A 21,123-nucleotide genomic window follows, 5' to 3' on the forward strand; every position below is an offset into this window, starting at 1 on the left:
TTCTCTTCATATTTTACAGTATTCCATAAGTCCTACAGTAGGTAATTTCAGTTTATTTGGTCATTCATGGCACAATATATGTAAAGCTCACTCAAGGTTTTTCTTTAGATTATAGAAGTAGAATCTGCAGAAGTAGAAGACAAAAGAAAAATTGTAAAAGTGGATGAAGAAATTGCTACAGAGAAAGCTGAAGAAGCTCAGGCACTGAAAAATGAATGTGAGAGTGACCTGGCAGAGGCAATACCTGTCATGGAGGCTGCAATCGCTGCTCTTGACACTTTGAAGGCAAGCTGATCTAAATTGAAAGCATTTTAAAGTGTTATTTAATTCTCTAAAATGAAGAAGGAATTTAGAAGAATATGAGATACCTTAGATGACACAAAAGTGTATAAAAATCTTCTGACCTTGAATTTTTAAAACATAATGTTATTTAATCATTAGTTTACAGTTTATTAGCATTTATTTAATTTTTATTTCCTCTGCATAGAGGATATTGATGAATATTGTTAATTATGATGGTAACATTGTATCATCCTTTCTAGAAGTCCTCTATTACCACTTATGTTCATTGGTACTGGTGTTATAATTCCTCTTTTTTTTCTAACAGGTTATTTATTCAGTGTTAAGAAAGGCATAATACTTTATGTATTTTTTATTTTAGCCTTCTGATATAGCAGTTGTCAAAACAATGAAAAATCCTCCATCTGGTGTCAAACTTGTCATGGCTGCTGTCTGTGTCATAAGAGAAAAAAAACCTGAAAGAATTGCAGATCCTTCAGGATCTGGAGGCAAGGTAAAATGGCAGACAATAGTCTGAAATAAAAATGTAATTCATGTTCTTCTCAACACTTCTCCAATAAAAAAGATAACCCAAGGTCCATTAAAGTAGACAAGTATTTATAACCTCTACTCAGGATTTTACTCAAAACTTCTGGAATTCCTTACTTTCCAAATTTCATAATGTGCCAGATTTAATTTGCTTTACTCATTTCTTGAGAATAGATAATACCTAACTTCCCTGAGACTGTTTACTTTTTGACTTAAATTATGGTTGGAAGGAAATGTTTGATTTATGGTAATTTTCTGCTTTATTGGCATCTCAAGGAGATACCCGGTGACCAGTACTAAATATTCATAAGTTTTAATTAAATGAGGTTTGTAATTTTTTGTATGTGAATTTGTTTTAAAGCCTGAAAAGGTATTTCCTACTATGTTTTGTAGATTTTGGATTACTGGACTGCAAGCCAGAAAATGCTTGGCAACATGAATTTCTTAAAGGAATTGAAAGCCTGTTCTGAGAAACCCATTCCAGTAAGGCTTTTTCAGTAATTTTTACCATGTAGACACTTTCTTTCAGGGGAGAAAAAAACACTCTATTGGAGACATCATTTGTCCAAATCAATCAGTCTCTTCTGAGCCTGTGTCCTTTTAGCCTCATTTCACATATTCTGTTTTGGGACTTATTTGGTGGTTTTTGGTGGAACCAATGGACATTTGATCCACGATCAGCCTTTCTGTGCCTTTTTGTTTTGCTAGTTTTACTACATTATAAACTTCTTTTTATAATTGACTGGTGATTGCTGCCTTTCTTAACATCTTTTTCTAATTGTATTATTTTGATTGAATGAATGATGACAAAATGGGTAATATCTTGTTAATTATGCTGTCAGATACACAATAAATGCAGAAATGTACTAGTTATATAACCTTTCCTATATGATGATTTCTCCCAAAGGTCTTGATATCCAAGAGTGTGATTCTTGCCCTTTGCCGAATTAATTGGAAATTGGATATGCTTTGTCCTTTATAGAATATGCTTTGCCCTTTATAAAACTGATCCCCAAGAGTAGACATAAGCAATTATATTTCATATTACATTAGGAGAAATGCATTTTTATAGTGATCCCCAAAGTTGTGTATTGAGAAAAAGATAGCAAATAATGGATTTGGTGTGTTTTACACCGAGGGCAGTGTAAATGAAGGCTTCTATGTGACTGTAATGCTCTTAGCACTTAGGGAACTGCCACGTGGAAGATACAGCAAATGCATGATTAGAAAGGATAAGGATAGGATTAGAATGAAAACAGGAAAAGACTATGAAAAATGATAGGAAGGTCAAAACAACCGAATAAGCAGTGGTTTATACAACAATTAATACTGAATAGTTCTTTCTTGTTTCATTGGGTAGGGAAATTACAGTGAATCTGTTCAATTTTGAACTGTCAGCCTTGAGATCTGATGGGGTATAATGCTTTTGTTACCCAGGAAGCTGTGATGCAGAAGATTCGGACTGAGTACCTGACTAATCCAGAGTTTGATCCACAAGTGGTGGCTAAAGCTTCCTCGGCAGCAGAGGGTTTATGCAAATGGATTAAGGGAATGGAAGTCTTTCACAGGGTATCAAAGGTGTGGTTTTGATCCTTGCCCCTCGGTGCTATGGAATCTTCCTTTGCTCCATGTATTCACCCTAAGCATTGTACTTAATAATAAAGTTACAAAAAAAAGTACTAAAAGCATTTCTGTATTGTTTGTAATTGAATAGGAGATTGAACCCAAAAAAGAACGTTTAAAAGTGGCAGAGGAGTCATTGGCAAAGACAATGGAACTGTTGAATCAGAAGAGAGAAGAACTTGCCGCAGTTGAAAGTCGTTTGGCTGCTTTGGAACAAACTTTCAGTGAAAAGACTGAAGAAAAGGCTCGTTTAGAATTCCAGGTTGAAATGTGTGCTAAAAAAATTGAACGAGCAGAGAAGTTGATTGGAGGCCTTGGTGGAGAGAAAACAAGGTCAGGTCGAAGTTCAAATGTCAGATAAAACAACCACTGTAGAAATAGAACTTGAAATTCCATTCTCTAAGCCTCTAATGCTGTATTTCTGTGTTAGGACTGTAACACTAAAGAATGTCTGGCACCTTGAAATATTCCTGATTGTTTCTAGTGTAAAAAATATGGGCAGCAACATTGGGAGAATAGTAGAGGAAATCTCTTCAAAGTGAGAATAGAATACGTGAATACATGAATTAGGTTTTCATATTCTTCACCTGTTCTTACCTAAGATGAACAAAAACTTGATTTTTAACATCAATATCATTAATGTGGGCGTTTCAGCATGACTTTTTTATGCTTGTCATAGATGGAATCAAGCTGCACATGATCTTCAAGAGGAATATGATAATCTGACAGGAGATATTCTGATATCAGCTGGTGTAATAGCATATCTGGGAGCTTTTACTGCTGGATTTCGGCAAGAATGTACCAAAGATTGGAGCAAACTGTGTGAGGTTAGAAGGTTATGCTGGAGTTAAATAAATGTTTTTGGTTCTTGAGACTGCTGCAAAAGTCTCTTGTAATTCAAAAATCCCTTGCAATTTATTTTATATTAGCCTAGTAAACCTCATGGGCAAACCAATGGGATCAATTCTGCTGATCCAATATTTTGTAGCTTTGAATTTAATTAAATCAGTGAATTTACTCTACATTTACACTTTACTCCAAAATAGCATATCAGAAACTGGAGACCATCATTGATTTTGTATGGCTTGATTTTTACTGAAGTAAAATCTCATTGTTTTCTGCATTTTGCCTTTAAATGAAAGAACTAAATTTATAATGCAGTTATGTGTAATGTAAAACATTCTATAACTTATATCATCAAATATTTGTATGTTAATTAGATGGTTGATTGTGTTGTTTGCAATGGGACACTTCCAACATACTTACATGAATGCCATAATTCATAAATCAAGTGACTTGAAATCACTTAAAATGCATCAAGCAGTAACAAATTATCACTGGATTGCTGTACTGGATTAATGGAAGATATAATTAGATATTTTCAACTGTGTATGAATTTTTTAAGTCATAACTTTATGTAACAAACCTCCCATATTATGAATATACCAAAAACTGGACAAATCTTACAAAATTTGCAGAGAGAGTAAATATTTAGTGGGGAAATATAGTTAATTATTGAAATTATAGGTTTATTTTCCCTAGAATTTTTACTTGTACGTGACTTATTTCAATCTCTTAAAATGCACATTGTCATTTTTGGATTGAAGTGGCATTTAATAAAGATATAAAAAAATACAGAATATAGAAAAATGTTCATTTTGTTGGGGTTTTTCCCTTCTTTTTCAGGAGAAAGAAATCCCTTGTTCTGAGCATTTCTCTTTGAGCAAGAATCTTGGTGACCCAGTAAAAATAAGAGCCTGGAATATTGCTGGTTTGCCAACTGATGTATTTTCTGTAGACAATGGGGTCATTGTTGACAATTCAAGACGTTGGTAGGTGACAAAAAGGTTTAATTTTCAAATCCAAACAATTTCCCATTTTTAGAAAAAGAATATATCTGGAAGAAATGTAGCTTCTGTAGAACAATGTAATTGAAAAAGGAGTGGAATCTTTATGTTCCAGGGGGAGGTAGAACAAGAATTCTGCATTCTGATTATTTTATGAAAAAGGTTAAACATTTTTTGCAACTTTTAAAGCTATTTCTGCTATTACTTTTCTAATTGTCGTAGAACATCTATGCGTCCATTATTCACGGACATCTTAAAATAACATAATTTAATTGTATCATTTCTTCTTGACAGTCTGATACAGAAACATGTAAAATAATTTAAAATTTTGAAAACTGTCTGCAGGCACTGAGAAAACTGTCCTGTATTTTCTAGGCCATTAATGATTGATCCTCAAGGTCAAGCAAATAAATGGATCAAGAATTTTGAGAAGGACAACCGTCTGAATGTTATCAAGATCAGTGACACAGATTATATGAGAACTGTGGAGAATTGCATTCAGTTTGGGACTCCACTGCTGCTAGAAAATGTTGGGGAAGAACTAGACCCATCTCTTGAACCTTTGCTGCTTAAACAGACATTTAAACAAGGTACAGCAGAATTAATTTGGAACCCTGAAGGAGAGGACATTAATGTTCAGTTTCTAGTCTCTGGAACCACCTGATATTTTTCATATTGCTCTCTTCTTACCTTAATTCTGCCTCTGGTAAGAGAAGGGTAATTGCACAACAGCCTGAAGTTTTACTTTTTAATAAATGTCGTTCCTGCCTATCATGATAACGGTTTTATGTGAAAACCTTCTCCAGAACAATATAGGAGACTAAAGAATGTCTCCTGTGAAGGAGACATTGTCAGTGAAATTGTTTTGCGTGTTCATTTTCATATGTTTTTGTCTAATAATAATAATATTTGCTAAATTTTTTATAGATCAAGAAAAGCTGTCAAGGCATTTTGCTTAAGGCATAGTTTTCACTGTTCTTAGCAAGTAGCTATGAATTGGGTATTCAACTTTGTCTCCTGTTATGTGCACAGAAAAGTGCACATAAAGAAAAACATGGTTTCCCTTCCTTCTTACCTAGTTTGTCTTCATTCATGGTTTCATGTTTTCATGTTCAGAATTAAAAACAAAAGGGAAGTAAAGCTCAAACCCTTTTTTTGTTTGTGGTTTCCTCTTTCAGACAAGTAATTCAAGGAGAGAGTAGTCTGTAAGAATATAATATTTGGGAATGATTCCACAGCTCTCTGTTGCCATCTCTAGTTTTTGTATATGCAAAATGGAAGTACAGTAGTAATTGAATTGATTTAATCTCATCTGCTAAGAGTGATATGCTCCACTGAAGTCTGGGAGAATTTTTCAGACTGTCAGATATATTTACTCATTTTTACAGCAAATTTGTCATTGATGACAAGTTTGCTTTTATTTAGTGACAGGTATTTTTTCCTATGAATAATTGGAGTAGATAAGTTTTCTTAATGTTTCTCTTCTTAACTTTAGGAGGTATGGAGTGTATCAGGCTTGGTGAGACCATTATTGAGTATTCCAGTGATTTCAAGTTTTTTATTACCACAAAACTAAGAAATCCACACTATTTGCCTGAACTTGCTACAAAAGTTTTATTACTCAATTTTATGATAACACCAGAGGGACTTGAAGACCAGCTGCTGGGTATTGTTGTAGCAGAAGAGAGGTAAGCCTCTCTTTATGGTAAACAGCTATTAAAGATTTTTATGGCATAATTCCAAGGAAATGAGAAATTAATTTATTGTATAGAAAAATGGATGTTACATGGTGTAAATTTTGCTCAGTAACAGCTTTAAATTAAAATTTTATTATTTAAAAGGTTTATTAGGGAAGTGTTAGGGGTAAGTGTCCACAAGTTAATTAAAATAGCAGATGTGAAATCATTGTTTTTTCATGGCAGTTTTCTCCTGAAATATTTCTTGGATGTTAGAAAACTATGTAAATATTATTTGAAGTTTAAATCATTACTGTTATTTTTTCAGTGTGGCTGAACTGCCAGACAAAGGTGCAGAATGATAAGGATTTTATTTTAATTTTGTATGAAATAAATGCAAAGTACCTCTGAAACTGATTATGGATCATATCTCAGCCCTCAGAGAGGCACAGAGAAGTAGTATCTGAGTTGGGCAGACATGTCAATGCAACTGGAGTAAAGTATTTGCTAACAGAAGTGTTTCCAGCAGTAAACTGGCTCTGTGTATCATATGGTTTATATGGGTTTTTTTCAGACAGCAGGGATACAATAAAGGAAAACTAGGATGCACTGCCATTTGCAAAATGCTAAGATGTTAAAGATCAGACCATCATTTCCAAATACTGAGAAGAAATCATGCAATGAAATCTCTACTCACCAGAATAAATAGATGTTAAACAGCAAAAACCTGCTTAAACTGAAAAGAATATTCACAAATAACTTCCTGTAGGAAGAGGGAGTAATTTTCATGGGCTTCTTTTGCAGCCAGCGCAAGATGAGCATTAACTGATTTTGGGTTTTGTGTATTTCTTCATTAGGCCAGATTTAGAAGAGGAAAGAAATGCTCTCATTGTTCAGTCTGCAGCCAATAAAAAGAAACTACAGGAAATTGAGAAGAAAATTTTAGAAACTTTAGAGTCATCTGAAGGTGATATTCTGGAAGATGAGACCGCCATCCAGGTCTTGGATTCTGCCAAAATCATGGCTAATGAGATCACAAGAAAACAGCAGGTAAGGAGTGTGTATGTGTGCTTCCCTCAATAATACAGAGAAATTAATTGTTAAAATTTGCAGTCAGCAGAAGGTCTCTGATTTGGATACCTAGCACAAGGAGCAAATTCTATACTTGTGAAATAGGAAGAGAAATATAATTGGATCTGTTAGAGAACCTTCACTGTGCATTATTTAGTCTTTAAAGTGTTTTAAAGTTAGTCTATCTGTAGTGCAGGTAAATAGATCAGGCAGTACTGGGGTAGAGCCAAGCGCTTGTTTTACCTGCTGGGGTGGTGCCTTCTGGAGCAGAAAAACTGCGTTACTCTGGTGTTACAGTGCTGTGTGGAGCTATTTTGGTGACGTTAATAAGCAGAAGTATTTTTACAGACTGTTAAAAGCTGTTGTTTCTCCCCTGCCGTTGGTGTGCAGATCGCAGAGAAGACGGAGCTGAAGATCGCGGAGTCGCGCGAGGCGTACCGCGCCGTGGCACAGCACTCGGCCGTGCTCTTCTTCACCATCGCAGACCTGGCCAACATCGACCCCATGTACCAGTACTCCCTCAGCTGGTTTGTCAGCCTCTTCGTCAGCTCCATTCATGACAGGTGAAGGCAGTCTCTTTGCAGAAAATAAGGGGGAGTTCTGTTCTCTTCCTATGAGTAGTTTTCTCCATTTGGAAACAATTTGTCTCCTTAAATGCCGGCTTTTGCAGGAAAATAGGATTTATTAATTAATTAATTGCTCTTTTTAGTTACTGATAAATCAAATGATGAACTGTAAGCATGTGCTGTATTTAAGTGTTTTTAAGAATGTGACTTAGTGTGAAGTCAGGTTCTGAAATAGGCTCCATTTTGAAGACTGAGTGCTACCACTTAACTGTGGCAAATGGATTTCAGCTTATTATTTTGCTTGGGACTTCTAAAAGTGCTACAGTCTTTTAAAAAGAGAGGGAATATAGTTGAAATTTTGGGGAAACTAGCACCTAAGTCCCTTGTGGAGCCTGTGGATCTAAGATAAGTCCCCTGCAACCCTAAATAGATGAGATTTCTTAAGGGATTGTATATGTTATTATATTTGAAGTCTCAGTTTGTCACTTCTTTTCTTTTTAGTAATAAATCCAAAATTTTGAAGAAGCGACTTCAGTATCTAAATGACCACTTCACCTACAACCTGTACTGCCAAGTCTGTCGTTCACTGTTTGAAACAGACAAGCTGCTCTTCTCGTTTTTGTTGTGTTGCAATCTGCTCATGTAAGCTCATTTTTGTGAAGTCTCTTACTAACAGAAACCAATGATTTTATCATTGAAGCAGGTCCTGGTTAGATGGAATGTTCTTGTGCACATTGATAATAATGCCTTTGGAGTAAGGTCATGAATACTTTGAGCCAAGATGTGTAACATTAACAAATGGAAGAGTATGTGAGTGCATGTATCACTTCTACAGAACACATTATGAAAACAGAATGTATGCCCAGTTGTCAGTGGTTTTGTCAATGATAAATCAATCTTTAAAGGATCTGGGCAGTGTAACATAGCATCCTTACGTCAAAAACAATTGCTGTTATTTAAGAAAATATTTTAGAACTAAAATGTAGGCAGTAATGTGAAATGCCAACAACATCTAGGGTTTTGTCTTTGGTTTTCATTTTTTTTCTTCTTTGTTACCCTCTTGCATAACATTATGAGATCTCAGATGCAGTCTTCCCCTTTCGACCAACTTTTTAGTTTTTCTCTTCCTAATTTTGTGTGAATACATTATGAAAGGAATTATATGGTCAAAATTGCACAACTATAATATGCATACTTAATTAATTGCAGTGTGTACTCATCTGTACATGGATGCTCTTCCTGGGCCATTTTGTAAGGCTACTGTAGTTGCAGAATGCGTTATCTTCTGCAAAGCCTTTAAAAATCAGGAATAATTGCACATTAAAAAAAAAAAAGGCAGGTGGAATAAGTTCTCCACCAAAAGCCTTGTCAAGCACTGGAATGGGCTGCTCAGGGCAGTGGTGGAATCCCCATCCCTGGAGGTGTTTAAAAGCCATGTGGGTGTGGCACTGAGGGACATGGGTTAGCAATAGCTTGGCAGTGCTGGGTTAATGGTTGGACTTGATCTTAGAGGACTTTTCCCACCTAAACGATTCATTGAGTCTAAGATTCACCTCTTGAAACCCTTACTTTAGTCTTCATCAGACATTTTTATCATGCAGTTTTTTAATAATATATAATATTGAGATCTGATCTCAGCTCTTACTGAAGTTGAAGCATTCCTAAAGGGTAGTGAAGTGTAATAGACTTAAAACAACTGTTTATAATATGTAAAATTGTATCTCAATTACTGATTTTTTTTTTTTTATGTATATAGGGCTAGTAGTGAAATGGAACATCAAGAGTTTATGTTCTTACTTACTGGAGGTGTGGGTCTCAAGAATGAGCACAAGAATCCAGATCCAACTTGGCTATCAGATAAGAGCTGGGATGAATTATGCCGTGCAAGTGAATTGCCAGCTATGGAAGGACTGAGGTAAAATACTGATGTGAATTAGCTTGAATTGGTTTTGGCCAATACATATGTAACATGCTGAAAGAAATGTTTGCTTTGTTTTCCAAATCAGTGCCAGAATGTAAATGGGGTGAAACCACCCCCCTTTTTTCATTGTCATGTTTGTTTCACTTACTCTGATCAGTCAAATCACTAATTATAATATTATTTAATACAATTGTTTTTTTCTAAATTATTTCAGGGGTTGCTCAAAAAACTTTTCTTTTGAAATGTCTTCATGGTAGAGAAATAGTGTTTTAAGGGTTCAGTGAAAGCCAGAGATGGAACATGTAGCAGAATTCTACTGTAGTTCTGGGGAAGAAGTTTTTCTAGTAAACTCTATTCTCCTGAACTCAGTACAATTTCACCCTAAAAATTTAATTTCACCCTGGGTTTAAATAGAATTTAACACTAAATTCTGGAGACAGCATGGCTGTACAAGACTTCCATAAATTAGCTGACTGAGTGCAAATATTTGGGGCATGTGGATCTGAGTGTGGTAACACTGCTCTTGTAGGAGAGGTTCTTTGAGATTGTTTTGTGTTTCAGCTCCTTGGAAGTTTTAGTAGCAATTTGGATGTTGATCCCGCCTTCAAATAATCTGCAAGTCTCCCATTGCAAAGAACACACTCTGCATGTTGTGTGAAGGAAAATAATTTTTTTCCCTAGTTAAATTTCCTGGTAATTTTCTTCATTTCAAGTGTGGTGTTTTCCTGAAATAGTGGAGGCAGAAAGTTCACCTGGACCTATGAATGTCCAAGCAGTGCTGGCTGGAGGAACAGGCAGAACTTACTGTCAACTTGGAACTTTTCAGGTGGAGTCTTTCCTCAGCAGTATGGTAGAAAGAGACTTTTCACCGTTCAGCACAGAGAAGCTCAATTGTGGGATTATTTTCTGATGTAGATACAAAGTGTCTTAAATGACAATACAGTGTAATTTGCCTTTGATAAACCTTAAAAAAATACTCCAGGTATTTATAGTGCTTGTGATTTTTTTTTTCTCTAGGAGTCATGTCGCTGAAAATATAGGTGAATGGCAAAACATGTACGATAGCAAAGAGCCTCAAAACTTTCCATTACCAGAAGAGTTAAATAATACATTAACTGAATTACAGAAAATGATAATTCTTCGATGCTTAAGACCAGACAAGGTAAAATTATCTGTTATGGGGTGTTTGTAGACTGTGCCATGCCTTGCAGCATAGTTTGCCCTGCCTGTTTCAGTAATTAATCTGTTTTTCATCATATTTATTAAGAAAGTAAATGCTCTTCTGATTCTTCAAGTGGCCAGTACAAACACCACAAGCATCAGCTGAAATCTTTCTTTCTGATGTGATTTAACAAATCTTTTGGAGGATTCTCATTGTTTTAGTTCTTTTGAAGTATTTTTTCATAGCTAGGCTATTTCCTGGTGCACCCAATATACTGGAGAACGAGACATACTGGCCTGAAAAAAATACACAGGGTATCTAATACCATGTGCTTTTGTGCAAATGATTTTTAAGGCAAGAAGAGATGAAATATGTTGATTCTAATGACCAAGATGAACTTGGAACAAATTCTGCCTTTGGTGCACTTAACAAATTGTATTGCATTTTCTTTAGGAGCTATCAGTGTTATAATTTAAGGCATATTGCAATCGCTCCCTTGAATTTATTAAAAATAATTACTATTTCCTAAGGGAGAATGTGCTTGTCTTCCACATCAGGAAAAGTCTGAATCAAAGTCTTAATGTTATTTAATATTATTTATGTGAGGTATGTTATTTTTTATTTTCTAAAAACATTATTATTTCTCTTGTAAGGAAAAAATAAGGAGGGAGGTGTCAACAGGAGTTTTGGATCATTCTGCAAGACTGGTCTCAAATCTCTGCAAATCAGAGAAGTGTCTGCAGGCTTGGGAATTTGGCATAAAAGACAGTGTCAGATGTGCAGTTATGTCTATGTTGATGGTTTGTATTTTTTTTTTTTTTTTTTTTTTTTTTTTTTTTTTTTTTTTTTTTTTTTTTTTTTTACCAGATTGGTCCAGCTATAACAACATTTGTTACTGAGAAACTGGGGAAGAAATTTGTAGAGCCACCACCTTTTGATCTAGCAAAAAGTTACTTAGATTCAACTGCTACAGTCCCTTTAATATTTGTGCTATCTCCAGGAGCAGATCCCATGTCTAGTAAGTATACACAGCAAGAGAAAATAGGGAACTTCAAATTCCCCTTCAATACACAATGAGAATTATTTTGCACTATCTGCAAGTGGATATGAATGCATTATGAGTGCATTATGAGATTATGAATGCATTATGTCAGACTGCAAGAATTCTGTGCCCCCTCAAAATGGTAATTAGTATGTACATATAAAGAAACTAGTAATAGAAGTTTTTCGGTATCTTTTTTCTGACATAACTTCTTTTTAATGTATTAGTGCTAAAATCTTATGCTTTCTATTCAAGGCCTCCTGAAACTGGCAAATGACAGGGAGATGGTTGGAGATAAATTTCAGTCCATCTCATTAGGACAAGGACAAGGACCAATAGCTACAAAAATGATTCAAACAGGAATGGAAGAAGGAACATGGGTTTGCTTACAAAATTGTCATTTAGCTGTCTCCTGGATGCCAATGCTGGAGAAAATATGTGAGGAGCTTAACAGTGAAAAATGTCACCCAGAATTCAGACTTTGGCTTACAAGTTACCCTTCACCAAAGGTATATGCATTGCCCCATAATCTCTGTTTAGGGAAAGGGAAAATTGATGGCATTTTTAGGGAATTTTTGTATACCTGAATGAGCTGATAATACAAAACTTCTCTGAAATGCAATTAGGCTTTGAAGAGATAATTTAACCAAGGAAGGACGTTTAAAAATTATTATAAACATGATAATATCAAGCTTTCTTTATAGTATTTTGATACTGTCACGTGCAGTATTTTGTATACTACTCAATGGAACTGCAATCTGTCAGCATATATTAAGATTAAGAAAGTTTTTTTGCTTTTACATAAATTAAAAAATTTAATCGTGTGTTTTGTTTGTGAAGTGTTGAATACCAAGAAAACATTTTAAAATAGAGGTTTGGTATTTACATCAGAGTCTTACTTTCTTGATGCTTTGGAGAATATTTTAGAAGCTGGTGACCTTCAAAATGTAATTTCTTGCAGATAGTTGTTTATGTAAAAAACAGAATAATTGTATATTGTTAATATAGAATTTATTCCATGCTTTCTGAATGCAGTTTTGCTATTTTTTAATTCTAGTTTCCAGTAACCATTCTGCAGAATGGAGTGAAGATGACAAATGAACCTCCCACTGGGCTCCGGTTAAACCTACTTCAGTCATTTCTTTCTGATCCTATTTCTGATCCTGAATTCTTTGCTGGATGCCCTGGAAAGGAGCTGGTAATGTGCCTATCTCTTGAGAAGTTTTTGGGCTTTGGGTTTTTTTTACCCACAGATATATTGATTTCTGTCCAATGAATAATTGCAAGCTAAAGTTTTTTACTGTGGTTGTGAATTTAAGTTTTGCAGTGGTAGAGATAATTAGTTAAGAATTATCTCTGTCAGGTAATTTCATGTAGCAGTATTTTAAATGTTTTCTTAGGCTTTATTAAATCACGTACATGCTATACACACATAGTATACAATTATTTGAGGCACTGTACAATGTACATGGACTCTGGACGTTGATTAGAAGGGCATGTCTGTGATTACTGAGATGATAAGCACTGAGGAGACCTTTTCTTGCTACCAGGGAACAAGTACTGCAGTGCCTGCATATTATATTGATACCTGGTGAACAACTTAGCTAATCATTACCTGTGAAGGGAGTGAAAAATAGTGGAATCAGAGATAGGAGTTATCAATATACATAGGTGTGACTGCACCTAAGGCCTTGCTTTAAAAATAATTTGTATTTTTTGTTTATCTAATGAACCTTAAAAATAAATGTCTGACACTATTGGAATTCTTATGAAGTCAGTTGCCCTATACATTAAAAAATATCATGGTACTTGAGGAACTGCTAAATGTGCTTGCATACGTGGGACTCTGTGTGCACTTGTTCCCAAGGCAAAAGCCAGAAGGTACTTTGTGGTGGACTGGATTTATATCTGGGTGGAGAGAGGTAATGCAAGGGTGCTCACTACGCAGGCTGTACACTACCATGAGCTTACAGACTAGTTAACAATACATTTTTCTTTTGCTTTTCTCAAAAGATATGGGAGAAACTACTCTTTGGAGTTTGTTTCTTCCATGCTCTTGTTCAGGAGAGAAGGAAGTTTGGGCCCCTTGGTTGGAATATACCCTATGGATTTAATGAATCCGACTTGCGAATCAGTATCAGACAGCTGCAGGTAAAACCACTGATTACCTCCTAAACTCTGATCTTGCAAAGCCCAGCTGGGAGTCACAAGGAGCAATGCACTGGAGTTACCTCAAATGTTCATAGATACTTAGGACTTCAGCAGCAAAGGCAAAGAATGTCAATCATACTATAAATATCTTCAAAATTACAAATTACGTAAAAAGTTTAGATTTCTACAGACATATGGAATATAATGAATATATGTGAGTATTATAAAAGTTAAACTTGTCATGTACAAGAGCTCACTGTTCTTTAAATAGCACATGTCGATGACAGTCACCTATTAGGGTGGTTAGTTGGAGGAAATTTTTTTTTACATGTATACTGGTAGTTAATGGAACCTCAGACTATTCTTCCTCAAGATGAAATGGTGGACACTACTTGACATTGAACCTTTTATAGGCACTCCATGGAAAAGTCAGGAGAGTTAAAACTGAGTTACAGAAGTTGAGGCTGAAGATTTGAAAAAGCTACCAAGACGTTAATGAATGAGATTGGAGGAAGATTAAAAGATAAATTAACTGAAACACACATTTATTTCTGGTGCAGTAAAGTGTCCATCTACAGAGTCTGAACTGGATAAACTATTCACTTGTAAATAATTCAAGAATTACTTGGATGACTGAGTAATTTTGATATTCATAAGAGGCTTTTACTCTTAACTCATCTTGATTTTAAACACTAATTTTTACCTGAAAATGAGATCTCAGAATTTGGATTTCCAGCACCTAGGAAGAAAACTCCATAAACTGCAGCTTACACATACTGTAGCCTCCAGCCTTTTAGTCGGTTAGCAGACTGTTGTTTAGCAGATACTGCAAGCCTCTAGAACTGCTCTTATTTCTGTTTCAGTTATTCATCAATGAGTACAGCCACGTTCCCTTTGAAGCTGTCTCTTACCTGACTGGTGAGTGTAACTATGGAGGTCGGGTGACAGATGACTGGGACAGACGTTTGCTGCTGACAATGCTGGATGACTTCTACAACCCGGATATAATCGAAAATCCTCGGTACACTTTTTCTCCCAGTGGCAACTACTATGCTCCACCCAAAGGCACATATGAGGAGTACATTGAGTTCATTAAGGTAAAAATTAGCAACAAGATTTTGCACTGTTAGAATGATGTGCTAAGGAAGCAATCCTTAAAGGCAGCACAATTAATTGTGTGCTCAAGATCTTGCCTAGCATGTATGATCCTTGCCATGATCTCAAATGTTTAGGAGAGGGAATCAGTAAGTAGATAAGAGGATCTGTAGCATAGATAATTGAGAATTCCTTGGAAATTATTCTCTGTATGAGAGGTGGTGGCTTTATCAACAGTAATTCTGTCTGCAAATACCTGCCACTAAGGTCTTCACTCACCTGCAGCTGAAGTCTATGGCAGCTTTTCACTCAACTTCTTGAAGAAACCTTGGATCACATTCTTCCTGCTTTATGTCACCCAGACATTTTTTTATTTTGTCCTAGAATCTTCCCTTTACTCAGCACCCAGAGGTATTTGGCTTGCATGAAAATGTGGATATTGCAAAAGATCTTCAGCAAACTAAGACCCTCTTTGAATCTCTGCTTTTAACACAAGGAGGAGGCACTCAGGGAACTTCTGGGGGTGGTGACAGCACTCTTTATGCAATTGCAGATGATATTCTCAGCAAGGTATTGTATATACAAATGGCTTCAATTTATCTTAAAACGCAGAAATTCCTTAACTAGAATCTTCAATGTAAAGTAGATTTTCTGTTGAAAGAAAACATTCTGAAGTGAATTTAGTGCAATGTGAAAGTAAAAACTTCTGTGTCTGTAACAGATCACAGATATATTTCAGTTGAAAGAAATTCTATTAAATAGGCAGAAGATAGGAGAAAGAAAGCAGAGCAAAGAGAACTTGAAAGAGCAGTTGATTCATTCACATGGACAAATTTAAAATTAATAAATCAAAACATATATAATAAAATTTCATTATATTAAAAATTCTAGATTTTTTTAAACCTCAAAATTTTTATTTAGATTAAAGTATTGAATCCTGTATTACTAAGATACTAATCAGAAAGTGGTTTTATTGCTTTGCAAATTTTCTCATTTGCATACCTTTAGTGTAAAATCATAATGACATATGAAATGGTCTCCAAATGTGTTGTCATTTACAGCTTCCAAAGGACTTCGACATTGAAAGTTGCCTGATTAAATATCCTGTGAGATATGAAGAAAGTATGAACACTGTGCTGGTGCAAGAAATGGAAAGATTTAACCAGTAAGAACGTTCTATTTTATTAGATTTACCAGAAATCATTCCATTTGCAGAAAAGTATTTCTTGCAAATCATATTGTGTAAGCCCCATAGTGTGTGAAACATTTTCTTATTCCCTTCTAACTGCCTGATCACTGCAGTGATATCTGCACTCCAAACACTCTTGCTCCTTGTGGAGAGTCAGGGTGTAGGATAGGTGTCAGGAAAAATGAAGTGGCAAAATTAACTGAAAGAGAAAGAAGGGAGTATGAGGAAGTACTGGGAAAAGAGCATGCAAACAATATCTGTTTTTTTTAACTTCACTTTTCTTTCACCATCTTTATTTCATTTTATTTCCCTTGTATTTCTGACCTGTAGGGTAAAGGATTTAGAAAATCTACATGCACAGTTATAGCTTGTAGTGGAGATATTTCTCTTTGCTTCTTAATTTTCTCACGTGCTTCTGTTTGAATTATTTTTTCCCTTCTTTCAATGCTTTTCCCCTATACCTAATTTTCACAATTATTCTTCTAAGACTACAAAAGTAGAATTGCATTTATTTTTCTCCTTGAGTCCTCAGTCTCTTTTTTGACTTTTTTTCCGAATTTTCTTTTTTATCTTCACCTGCCTCTCCATTCTTTCTTTCTGTTTCATCTCTGTCCTCTTTCTTTTCTATTCATCTCTTTGTGTCTCCTGCTTAATTTTCTCCCAAATGCCCTCTGGCCTTAAGTCTCCAAGTTATCCCTATTGCACACTCTATGCACCTCTTCTTTTGCAATCTAAACCTTTTTCCCTCATCTAGTATACAGTGGATACATTTGGAGTTCTGAATTTATCCTCTTACCAAACAATTCAGGATATCAGAGATAACAAAAGAGTTTATTGCTGTTCGTAGTCTTAAATAAATCTGCACTAAAGCATAAATCCATGACTTTACAGACATGGTTTATTGTGCAGATATCTATATAGATAAAAAAGCTATAAAAGTTCTGTAGATGCCTCCATAATCCACTTATTTTACTTTTTTTCCAATGACATAGTCATGTTTAACAAATCATGCAGAATGAGTGAAATTTGTTTTATTTTTAATTCTAGTTTAATCCGAACTATTCGCATTACACTAATTAACCTGAAGAAAGCCATTAAAGGACTGGTTGTTATGGATGCTGACCTGGAGGCTCTGTCTGGCAGTCTCCTTATTGGAAAAGTTCCTGAGAAGTGGGCACAGCATTCATACCCAAGTCTAAAACCATTAGGGAGCTATGTTGTTGATTTGCTAGCAAGGCTGAAGTTTTTACAGGTAATGTACAAGTGGCAGTGCTGCCAAGTGTTCAATCTACTTTTCCATATCATTTGTCTTTATTGGGAAAGGAGTGATAGGCTTTGTTTAGATTCTCTGAGTACAATTATGTAGAAAATAGTCAAAGTGTATGGGATTTCTCTCTTTCTGATTGTTCAGTATATTGCTTTCCTCTCTCCAGGATTGGTATGAATTAGGGAAGCCTGCTGTTTTTTGGCTGTCAGGATTCTATTTTACTCAAGCTTTCCTAACTGGAGCCATGCAGAACTATGCTAGGAAGCACAGGATCCCTATTGACCTTCTAGGATATGAATTTGAGGTATGGATGAACTATAAATTAATATTTTATTAATCTGAGTCCTGATGTTGTGGTGAGATGTAGTAAATATATATCCTAACCGTAAAGTTCATTTTGCAACTGACTGCAGTATGAAGATATATATTTGGTAAGACTGGCAGACTAAATAACCTCTGTAGAAGAGTTATTCTCAAAGTGATTAAAAGTAATTCTATCACTGGACCCAGAACTCCACTCAAGAAAAGAGCCTGACCAGTGTATATTTTTCTGTGTGGTTAAAGCCTCATGTTATAAACTACAAGAAAGGTAATTAACAAACCCAAAGAATTCTGCTGTCTCTATTGGTATGTGTAAAAGTAGCATTGAAAGGAAGGGTTACTATATTATTCTCAGTTTGGTTTGGTCTGAAAATTGACATTGGCTTAATAGCTCAAAAAGCAAAGAGCTGTGATAGTTTCATGACTTGGAACACTTATTTCCTGCAGGTTATTCCTCAGGATACTGCTGATACTGCACCGGAGGACGGTGTTTACATCCACGGATTATTTTTGGATGGAGCTCGCTGGGACAGGACCAAGTCAGTAGCCAAGTGTTGTACTGTGGTTCTGAAAAGCTTTTTTCAGTGGTCAAACAAGACTGGTTTAAATAATTTAAGTGATACTTTTCATATTATTGGAATAACACACCAAATTAAGCACTCTTTCATGTATGGAAAATAGGGAAGAAAAAACAAGCAACAACCAAAAAACACCCACCAAACCCCTCAAGCCACAAACAATTACTTTGTTGCTGTCTCTCTCTAGGGGAATGTTAACTGAGCAGTATCCCAAAGTGCTCTTTGATGCCATGCCAATCATTTGGATAAAGCCAAGTGAGTATGATTTCTCTGTTGTGTGAGCAATTCAACAAAAAACTGCAACAGTGGTTTCCTTTTTTTACTGAAGATCACTGAGGAGAACTTTTGACTGACTTACAGAAACTGAGTGTTTTATCTTATGTGATTTAGTAGGGTTTGCTCAGGTTATTTTAAGTTTTGTGATAGCTCTCTTTCCTACCAGTAAGATAATTTTCACAATTCTTGTTTTCTTTGATTGAAGGGAGTAAAATCCTGTTTTTATTTATGCACAAATTCAGGACTTACCACTGCACCTGCTGCAACTTACGTGTTGGCAAATAGGCAGTGCTAAAATTTGCCACTTTTTCTGCTGGTGCCTTCTCTTGAAGTTGGATGGATTTGTTCAGACCTGCATGATTTTATGCTTTGCACAAGTTCCATGCAAGCAGTCTGAACAACAAAGAGTTCCTGCTGACTTCTGTCCTTGGATCTCAGATGACTTGAATTGCAGTTAGGTTCTCTGGCAACTGGACCAGAATTTTTGCAGAGCTGTGAAAAACTCATGTATAAGCTATATATTAATTAGGTAACTATTCAGATTTTAATGTGTCTTTCAGTATTACAAACCTGGTAGAATTACAGGAAGGCATCCAGTCCTGAAAATAAATTTTAGCTAATTAGTGGGGTTTAAGAACAAAACAAACCACACAAGAAAACACAAGGAGAAAAAGCCAGATGATTTTACTCTGTTGCTCACAAAACAATTTTGCTTTTTAATTGACCTTTAAAGATGTTACTGTAAGTACTTAACATTTGCATGTAGATTATGTTTCTACCAATAGATCTGCTGAATGTAATGCATTATTTTGGGGTTTTTTTTTTTGAAGCTGTCACATCAGACATAAAGGAGTCTAATGCCTATGTTTGCCCACTCTACAAGACAAGTGAGCGCAAAGGGGTCCTGTCCACTACTGGGCATTCCACAAACTTCGTCATTGCTCTGAGGCTCAACACAGACCAGCCAGTCCAGCACTGGATCAAGAGAGGTGTAGCCTTGCTGTGCCAGCTGGATGACTGACTCTTTACACACAGACTTCACGACATCTTGTTCTCTTTGCTGGCTGACAGAGGAAGTGGAACTTAGTGTATTAAATAAACCTCTGGAGGTTTTTGTATTGTAAGAGGGCATACAAATACTCTCTGACCCTCAAGTATTAAGTATGTATTATTATTATTATGACCATCTTTACAATCTGTAAGCTGTACAACTAGGAGTTTAGCCCTTGGTGATATTATTAAAATGTGAACATTTTCTTGTGATTACTTGAATATCACAAAACATATTTTCTTGGGAAATGAAAGTAGTCTGCACTTTCTGAGAAAAATATTACAGGTAATGAACTTGATTCTGCACTTTTGTTTTCTTTAAAAATAATTAAAAATCATTACTTAAGCAATCTTTCTACATGTCCTTTAGCAAAGAACTGTTTCCACCTTGCATTCAGATGCAGCCATCATCTGTTCTGTGTGTGGATCCCTCCATAAAATACAGTAAGAAAAACTGAAGCACATAAAGGTCTCACTCCATCCTACCATCACTATTACAACTGGGCATCTGTGTCTCTCATTTCCCTGCTTATTGGGTGTTGAACCAGTGTAAGTCTGTCCTCCTGAAACTGCTTTTCCCTTTAAGAATTTTATTTTTCAATTGCTTTTCTATTTATATTAATGTGAATTATGATTAAGCAATCAGGAACATGGAATAATTTTACTTGAATTTTTGCTTGATTATTTGTTTGGTTTTGTTGACTTTTACTGTTTCAGTTTTGGGTTTTTTGCTATCTTACATAAGCAAGCTCCTAAGACCACCTTTGGTTTGCCCTCCTAGGACAGCACTACAGAATTTTCTTTTTACAGTGTAACACTTACTGCTATAGTTCTGAAGTTCTTATTCCAAAAGTCAAAAACATCTTTACAAGGAAACTGGAGTTTTAATTCCTTCTTCTGTTGGCACCACCTATCAGTCAGATTATTAAACATAACTGACGTGTGTGAAAGAAACGTGGAGAAAGTCCCAGAGTATCTTATGATCGGGTATTTATAGTGAGCTATTAATGGACATGGGCTCTGCAGAGATTGTTTTCAATCCTGAAAATGTCACTTTCAACTTAATAATCACTTCTTCAAAGACTGAGATCTTCCCTCTTTCAGAAGGTGAGGAAACCTAGTATATTTGCTCAATTCATGGGAAAATTAGTAGTATTTTTAGGGAAAAAAGTAGTCTACATTTCATATATTTATGTACTCATTGAGCCATAGTAAAATCAATTACCAACGATTTCTTGCTGTATATGTTGCTAATGTATTTCTCTTTTTTTGCTACCTGTGCAATTACAGAGCAAGGCCTTGCAGTCACACTTTAGTTGGATCGGTTAGCAAATTAAATTATGCAGATTTGCTGTGAGTTACTGCTGCCCAACTTTAAGATGTTTCTAGAATTTTTCCAAGCTTTGCAGTTGGCATGCTGACAACTTCCTTAAATTTCCTGTGCTCATTCATTTTGCCAA

General features: G+C 35.5%; 1 protein-coding gene across 1 annotated transcript in view; it reads left to right on the top strand.

Moving 5' to 3' along the window:
• Positions 1–20,617, top strand: part of DNAH12 (dynein axonemal heavy chain 12) — a 59,094-nt gene extending 38,477 nt beyond the window's left edge. Inside the window, exons 49-74 of the mRNA XM_066326730.1 lie at positions 109–285; positions 662–793; positions 1,222–1,311; positions 2,266–2,406; positions 2,543–2,784; positions 3,131–3,278; positions 4,138–4,283; positions 4,674–4,888; positions 5,794–5,986; positions 6,832–7,024; positions 7,436–7,608; positions 8,113–8,253; positions 9,368–9,526; positions 10,550–10,694; positions 11,562–11,712; positions 11,992–12,245; positions 12,794–12,934; positions 13,750–13,887; positions 14,751–14,984; positions 15,367–15,552; positions 16,044–16,147; positions 17,219–17,423; positions 17,605–17,742; positions 18,207–18,298; positions 18,525–18,592; positions 19,444–20,617. Of these exons, the coding sequence (XP_066182827.1) occupies positions 109–285; positions 662–793; positions 1,222–1,311; positions 2,266–2,406; positions 2,543–2,784; positions 3,131–3,278; positions 4,138–4,283; positions 4,674–4,888; positions 5,794–5,986; positions 6,832–7,024; positions 7,436–7,608; positions 8,113–8,253; positions 9,368–9,526; positions 10,550–10,694; positions 11,562–11,712; positions 11,992–12,245; positions 12,794–12,934; positions 13,750–13,887; positions 14,751–14,984; positions 15,367–15,552; positions 16,044–16,147; positions 17,219–17,423; positions 17,605–17,742; positions 18,207–18,298; positions 18,525–18,592; positions 19,444–19,634 (4,197 nt within the window). The 3' untranslated portion in view covers positions 19,635–20,617. The remainder of the gene's footprint in view (positions 1–108; positions 286–661; positions 794–1,221; positions 1,312–2,265; positions 2,407–2,542; positions 2,785–3,130; positions 3,279–4,137; positions 4,284–4,673; positions 4,889–5,793; positions 5,987–6,831; positions 7,025–7,435; positions 7,609–8,112; positions 8,254–9,367; positions 9,527–10,549; positions 10,695–11,561; positions 11,713–11,991; positions 12,246–12,793; positions 12,935–13,749; positions 13,888–14,750; positions 14,985–15,366; positions 15,553–16,043; positions 16,148–17,218; positions 17,424–17,604; positions 17,743–18,206; positions 18,299–18,524; positions 18,593–19,443) is intronic.
• The last annotated feature ends 506 nt before the right edge of the window (positions 20,618–21,123 follow it).

The sequence above is a fragment of the Sylvia atricapilla genome, chromosome 11, assembly GCF_009819655.1.
Source record: "Sylvia atricapilla isolate bSylAtr1 chromosome 11, bSylAtr1.pri, whole genome shotgun sequence".
Lineage (NCBI taxonomy): Eukaryota > Metazoa > Chordata > Aves > Passeriformes > Sylviidae > Sylvia > Sylvia atricapilla.